At 37.4% G+C, this 7,942-nt stretch overlaps 1 protein-coding gene across 1 annotated transcript; it reads left to right on the forward strand.

Moving 5' to 3' along the window:
* The first annotated feature begins 199 nt into the window (after positions 1 to 199).
* On the forward strand, positions 200 to 6,787 carry itk (IL2 inducible T cell kinase). The gene is made up of 17 exons (XM_062425360.1): positions 200 to 337; positions 493 to 597; positions 727 to 808; positions 920 to 1,045; positions 1,282 to 1,319; positions 2,003 to 2,154; positions 2,247 to 2,312; positions 2,416 to 2,470; positions 2,971 to 3,050; positions 3,391 to 3,530; positions 3,715 to 3,789; positions 4,423 to 4,591; positions 4,732 to 4,948; positions 5,039 to 5,103; positions 5,287 to 5,405; positions 6,225 to 6,382; positions 6,478 to 6,787. Exons 1-17 carry the CDS (start codon positions 200 to 202, stop codon positions 6,541 to 6,543), a joined length of 1,851 nt encoding a protein of 616 aa, XP_062281344.1. The 3' UTR covers positions 6,544 to 6,787.
* The last annotated feature ends 1,155 nt before the right edge of the window (positions 6,788 to 7,942 follow it).

Genomic DNA, 7,942 nt, shown 5'->3' on the forward strand with positions numbered 1-7,942 from the left:
TGTGTTTGTGTGTGTGTGTTTGTAGCTCAACCCATTTCTTGCCGTAAGGATGTGGTTTACCTAGTGCAACAACTTCATACCGGAAACTATACGGCTTGTAGTGATCATCCATCGCGTTTTTTCTCTGTCACTGAGAGGTACTCTCTCCATAAGCCAAAACCCGCCAGTGTTTCTCATTGTGTTGTGTATAGCAGTCACCATGTTCCCCAGGGTGATTTTGAAGGGAATGATGATCAAAAAATCTCAGCAAAAGAAAAGAACATCACCAAGCAACTACAAAGAAAGACTTTTTGTATTGGACACCCAAGACTTGAAGTATTCTGAACGCCGTCCGGGGGTAAGTGTGCACATGTTGAATTATACACTGGCTGTTCATTGAAATGATACAGATGAGCTTTGGTCTGGTAATTTGGCCTCCAGAGAACCTATGATAATCTGAATCATATCCACGATGCGTAAAGCACATGTAAAGTAAAGATGGTGTTGTTTCAGAAAAAGCCCATGGTGAAAGGTTGCATCGAGTTGTCCAAAATTAAGTGTGTGGATATTGTTTGTGCTGATGTCCCGATACCATGCAATTATAAGTACCCTTTTCAGGTGAGTTTCACTATTTCTCAAATAATAACTCCTACAAAAGTAGAATAATTACAATGAACTTAGTGCAACATAATGTTGTGTGTATGTGGTTTAACCATGGTGTTTTCTCAATTGCAAACGTCTCTACAGGTTTTTCATGACAACCATTACCTCTACGTTTTTGCCCCAGACAATGATTGCCGTCAAAGATGGGTCAGAGCCATTAAAGAGGGTAAGCAGCTTCAGTACAGTGTGGTTTAGGCAATGATAGCAGTGATAACAGTGCACCAAATAATTGTTAACCCTTGGTTGTACATTTATATTTCTTTTGGTATTTATATAGAGACAAAATGTAATAATTTGGTTGCCAAATACCACCCAAACTTCTGGTTGGATGGAAAATGGAGATGTTGCCTCCAAACAGAGAAACTGGCAACGGGCTGTCAACAATATGACCCCATTGGTTATGGTTCGTACTATTTCTTCTCTTATTTCTCTTTCAAATATATATTCTTTTCTTTGAGGGCGTAACCCAAATTTATGTATTTGGTAATTTATGTATGAACAGGTTAAGTTGATTTTGATCTAAGTTGAGGAGTATTACATAACTTCCCATGCTACAACATACAGCGTAAAAGCGTTACTTTGTAAATTTAAATGTGCCTATAACATGTCCAATTTTTTATCATTCTGATTTCTCTGCAGCTTCCAAAAGGCCACTCCCTGAAATCCCAGGTCCAGAGGTATTACTTCCTAAAGCGTTAATATCAAGTGCTGTTCAAATTACCAAAATAACTACCTAAATAGCTAATCTTTTGGATATTTTTTTTTATCTGTCTCTTGTTTGGTTTATGTTATTATTGTTTTATTTTCAAGGATGGCCCCCTTGACATCTTAAATAATAATGCGTTTTGTTTCTGCTTCCTTTAAATAAATGCACCTGCAGTATGGGAGAACATTAATTTGTATCTATGCAGCTTGATTAGTTATCTTGTCTTGCTGATATTACATATGATGTGATAGTTGGGCCTCTTTTATAGCTGACAACCACTGCTTGATGTAAAACATAATATTCTTATCATTCAAACTGTTTAAACCCACCTAAGCAGCTTTGGGATGATTTTGTTATGGTCCGTACACAATGTATATATATGGGATTTTGTACACTATTTTGTGTACTGCATATGTTTTTTTTTTAAGAAAATGTTATTTAAAAAAGGTCATTGCTCACCGTTTGAAGCTAATTCCCAGTAGAGTTTATGTTTTTTGAAGATAACTGTTGAAGTGCATTTTCTCTTTTTACGGTATTGCATAATTGTTGGTCTCTTCATCAGAACAGTTTGTTTCTTTGGTAAAGATATAGCTCAACAGTATTACTGATCAAATTGTATAGATTAAGTTTTTTTTTTTTTGTCACATCTATCAGATGCAAGTGTATGATTCAGGACAGAGGATGGTCATCGCTCTGCAGGACTACACGCCATATGTAGACGACGACTTGCCGCTTCAGAAAGACCAGGCGTATGTCCTGTTAAACAACTCCCACCCTGACTGGTGGTCCATACAGGATGACAAAGGGTAAAAAGCACATCAAAATTCACATCCCATTTTTATTTACAAATTATAAGTCTACGTACAGTTGATGTTAATTTTGTCCCACTTCTCATCAGGAACACAGGCTTCGTGCCCAGTACTTATGTAGCTGAAAAATCTGGCAACAACTTTGAGAGATTCGAGTGAGTTAAATTACATTTCTCTTTTACATGTGTTTGTTTACCTGCAAATCAATTCTGTTCTCTATAGAATGATTTAATTTGCGGTTCATGTGCCCTCTCGCAGATGGTACAACAGAAACATAACCAGAGGCGAAGCAGAAGAGTTGTTAATGAAAGAGGTAAAAACAATGGCAGTGTTAAATGATCCTATAATTATCCAATTTTTATTTTGTTTATTCTTCCAATCTTGGTTTGAAAAAATTACAATAAACACAAACAAAAACAAAAAAACCCAACAACAACAGTAACAAAAAAATGCCATTATTAACTCTGATAATAATATTTAATTATCAGACTGTTGCTGCTGGGTGATGCACTGCATTTTTTTCTCACTATACTACCCACAGCAATCTTGCATTTGCAAAATTAATGCACCTGCACAACAGGAGTCTGACATGACATAGGACATGAAAAATGCCTCACAACCACAATGCTGAGTTTCCTGCCATGAAATGCTTTGCTAAATTTTGCAAGAGGGAGGCAGAGCAGCTATTACTTGCTCATTGCTGTTTTAAAATGAGTACTGGGCTGACATTGGTGTTAGTTGCAGGATCAACAATCGATACACATGTGTCAGGTTTGATGATGATTTTGTTTTGTTTCAACCCTCGGTTTCTAGGGTAAAGAAGGTGCATTCATGGTACGTGACTCAAGACAGGCAGGAGTCTACACGGTGTCTGTGTTCACAAAAGCACCAGGGTAATTCTGCTTCCCACTTATGTTTCATTCTGTTCTTATCTATCCTACGGTTAAACATAATGATGCAATATAAAGTCAATTTACAATTCTGATGATTTTTATTAGCCTCAATTTATATTGTTAGGTTGGCAGGATAACTAATAAAAGCTTTTACATACATACCTAGTGTCTGATCAAATTGTTTGACTTGAATTTAATACTATCATATACTTTTTATTATAATGCACTCTGAACATTTCACAATAGTTTACTTCAGATAAACTTTTACTCAATGCTTACTTTGGTAACTTGCGCGATTTGTTGCATAAAAGCATCTCTTATCACATCACATCACCTTTAGGTCTAACGGGGAGAAGAATCCAAGAGTGAAACATTACCAAATCAGACAGGCGGAAACAGGGGAGTCATTTTACTTGGCAGAGAAGTACCTGTTCAGCACCATTCCTGAGCTCATCAAGTACCACCAACACAATGCTGCCGGTAATGACCATTGCTTTACTCTTGCAGCAGTATCAACATGAACCATCAGAAGCTAAGAGGAAGTTCAGCTGATAAAGCAGCTGACGTTTCTCAAACATTGAAACATAAGGCGCAATAGGGATGCTTTATACATGTATTTATATGAGGAGCTACATCTGTCTTTGTGTATGTGTTTACTTGGCAGGCCTGATAACACGTTTGAGACACGCTGTTTCTCAAGATGGAGGCTGCTCCCAGGATACTGCTGATCTCTCCCACGGTAGGAGAATGTTTTGTGGTATATAGACAGCAGCTGGTTAAACTGGAGCTTAAAATAATAAAAACTCAAAGCTTTTGCTGACCTCTGGTGGCTCTCACCATGCTTCAGCAAATGTACTCAGGGTATGTTCAGTACACCCTGATATTCAATCTACTACAGAAGTAGAAAGTAAGTAAATATAATATTTTTTACTCAATTAAATGTATTTTACAGCTGTAGTTACTACTTACTTTTTGTATACTTTTACACACAAGTCAATGAAGAAATAAATGATTAGTATATGAGACATGATGTATACTTATAGATTAAAGTGTATTTTGTTGCAAATAGGCTTTTACTTTTTTTAAATGCAGGACTTTTACTCGTATTGGAGTTTTTATAGTGTGGTATTGCAACTTTTACTCAAGTAAATTATTTGAATATTTCTTCCTGACTATGGTGTAGTGCAACTAGTATATCTCATTACTCTTTGATTATAAACAATAAAACCAATTTCACTGCTGAGGCCTACTTCATTAATAATTATCCAAATCTGCACATTTGCAGACTATACTATGACATGCACCTGTGGTTATTTAATTTTAACTGAGCACATGTAGAGATGTTGTTCACCACATTCTTGCTGCTCAACAGATCACTGGGAGTTGGACTTTGAGGAGCTGACCTTGGGTAACGAACTAGGCAGCGGCCAGTTTGGGCTGGTGCTGGAGGGGAGGTGGAGGGAGAGGAAGGTGGCAGTGAAGACGATAAGAGAAGAGTGCATGTCCGATGAGGAATTTAAAGAAGAGGCAAGAGTCATGATGTAAGTACAATTCACGGTTCCTTCCTGTTGTTCATTGTAAAATCAGCTCAGCTCATGTTTGTGTGTGTGTGTGTGCGCGCGTGTGTTTGTGTGCGCGCGTGTGTGTGTCTGTGTGTGTGCGCGCGTGTGTGTTTTAACAGGAAATTGTCCCACCATAAGCTGGTTGAGCTCTATGGTGTGTGCACCCAGCGTTCTCCCATGTGCCTGGTGTTTGAGTTCATGGAGTATGGCTGTCTGTCAGACTACCTGCGATCCAACAAAGGGCAATTATCTCAGGATGTGATGTTGGGGATGTGTCTTGATGTCAGTGAGGGGATGGCTTACCTGGAGAGCTCCAATTTCATCCACAGAGACCTGGTAAACAAAGAACTTTTTTTAAAAATAATACACTTTCATATATCATGTGTTAAAACAGATTTTTTTCTTCTGCTCCTTGTTCTACCACAGGCTGCCAGGAACTGCCTCATTTCAAGAAACAATGAGGTGAAGGTGTCTGACTTCGGTATGACCAGGTACGCTTTTTCCAACAAGTTTGAATATTCTTTTCCAAGTCTTTGTGTGTGTTTGTCTATTGTGTGGAATTTTTATCCAACTTTTTTGTTATATTTGTTATGTTGTTTTTTGTGTGTGCTATATTTGGCATACAGATACATTGCATGACGGTGTGTGTTTTGTGTCTACTCTCTGTACTGTAGATTTGTTCTTGATGATCAGTACACAAGCTCTCTGTGCTCCAAGTTTCCTGTCAAGTGGTCGGCACCAGAGGTCATCAAATTCTGCAAGTTCAGCAGCAAGTCCGACGTCTGGTCGTTTGGTGTGTTTATGTCTCCATCTCTGTGACTACATGTCTTTTTGAGTTATATAGATTTCACAGATTTACACCAGCTCGACCTGCTCATTTACTGTGGTGGTCTGGTGGTTTATGCTATGCAACCAACACAGAAAGCGAAACAAAAAACAAACAAAAAAAACCCCTTTTCATTCAAAATTGTCCTGTGAAATCCAAAGCTACGCAAGAAATTTGAAGACAGACTGTACACATTTTTGTAAATTCTTAAAAAAAATGCAGTTTTCTTTGAAGGCTTGCTTTAACAACTGGACATGGTCTGTGTTCAACACTTTGAAGAAAGTAAAAAGCATTGGGATACAGATACATACAGTACTATTGTAGATATACCCATAAATAAATATATATATATATATATATAACATTACATAATTAAAACATTAAATCACAACTACTGTTAACTGGATTTCACTAAAATCAGGAGTAGATAGTAGTTTGAGCAATAATGTATTTGGGTTAAATTGGATTAAGTAAAGATGCTAGCATAGTTAATACTTTCTAGATCAGCTGCAATATAAGTATTTCAATTTCATATTTTACTATTAACATTTTTGAAAATCATTTTATTACAAAAACAGTCCTCTTTGTGTAATGCATGCAGCATCCATCAAAAATAATGAATGTTGAAGCTAGCTAGCATCGCACAACCTCAAGGGATACAAGACTTGGTTTCTGTATGTCCTTACATGAGTTCAAAAGTTATCCAACCCTCAAGGCAATCTATCTATAGATTTTGTCATATGTCATCATAACATAATTAAAATCTCTCTGTTTACCCCTGCTTAGGTGTGCTCATGTGGGAGGTGTACAACGAGGGCCGCCTGCCCTATGAGAACCGCTCTAATGCTGAGGTGGTGGAGTCCCTCAATGCAGGCTTGAGGCTCCTGAAGCCACGCTTGGCACCACAGCCTGTCTACTTGCTAATGGAGTGGGCCTGGAAGGAGGTAGGTTTATGAAGTTGACATATTTCCTGGGGAAAAACAAAATATGTAGACAACAAAGTGCTCTGCATTCATGCCTTTTTTGTTTTTATTCTCAGAAACCAGATGATCGTCCATCCTTTGCTCTGCTGCTGCATGAGCTGGCCTCCCTCTCAGATCTCTGAACCAAAATAAGAGTTGTGAAAATCATGAAAATAGCTATATTTATTTTATTTATTGAGTGATTACCTATTGCTTGTCAAATGTTGTTTAGACGTGTGAAGGTGTATCGCAGGCAGTTTTGATGACTGGATTTTGCACTTTACCTGTATCATAGCTCATACGCTGTGTTAGACGGCTCATTGCTGCAGGGTTGTAACATAAAATTAAGGGGTGTAAATATATAATAGGATCTCTGTACATTAACTATGTGAGATGGGTTTTTTTTGCTTTGTCAGAAATAAAGAAAATCTAAAACTCAAAAACCTCTCTTCAAACATTCAGCTCCTATGCTTTACATGTGGCTGTAAAAGGTTTGTGGTTTGCTTTTCTAATAGAGAGCAGTGGTTGTGGCCAGTATAAACCAGGACAATGGATTCCAATGAACAGTTTTAACAACATAGAAACGTCCACAGGAACTGTCAAACCACTGCTGCAGAATAATCCACTCACTGTGTGCTCCTATGCTCTTAAATTTGATAGCTTTGTCAAAATATGGCACATAAATGTTTTCTTCAATGTTGATACAAAAATATACTTTAGATATGGTTACACATATTCATAACAGACTTTATGTTGTTAACATGAAGTACGTTAAGAACAAACTTCCACTGACATACTGGATCCAATGTGTTGAGTGTGTGGGATCACAAGGTGAATAATCAACCATTCCTGATTCCCTACTGTCAGTCAGTCAGTCACGAAGCCTTTCAGTCATTCAAACAAGCTGAAAAAATCGCCTAATATACAATCACAAAGTATCAAGTTTCAAAAATAAACAGAAAACTACTAAGCATACTACTGCTAAGCTAGAGAAAACTACTAATTCACATGCATTATTGGCACAAGTAGAGAGAAAACAAGCTAATGTAGCTATTGGCTGAACAGCTTTCATCTCAGTTGGCCACCCATGAACATCCTCGTAGCCAATCATATAACCAATAAACCTGTCAGTCAACTAGCCAGACAACAATTACATCCATATAATGTTAATTCAATTCAGGTATGTGGGTTTCCTGTTGGCTTTCTACGCATATGCATGACATATCTTTAATATAACAGTTGAAATAAGAAGAAAATATAGGCTACTAAATATAACTTAAACTGTGTGAATAATGAAAAATAAAGCGGCAAGTGGAGCAAGCTCATAATAACAGGGTTGGAAAATGGCCTTTATTTAGTTTCATCAACCAAAATATCACCATAAGCACCACAGACACACTTTATACATCCACTAACCCATACAATGAATGATTTTTTCCTCGTTTAAAGTCAATACATCTGACCTATCATACCAAGAATCAATGTTCACTTGATAACCCCTTCCCCTACACACACACACAAACACACACAAATATACTACAT

This window comes from Scomber scombrus, chromosome 9, assembly GCF_963691925.1.
Source record: "Scomber scombrus chromosome 9, fScoSco1.1, whole genome shotgun sequence".
Taxonomy (NCBI): Eukaryota; Metazoa; Chordata; class Actinopteri; order Scombriformes; family Scombridae; genus Scomber; species Scomber scombrus.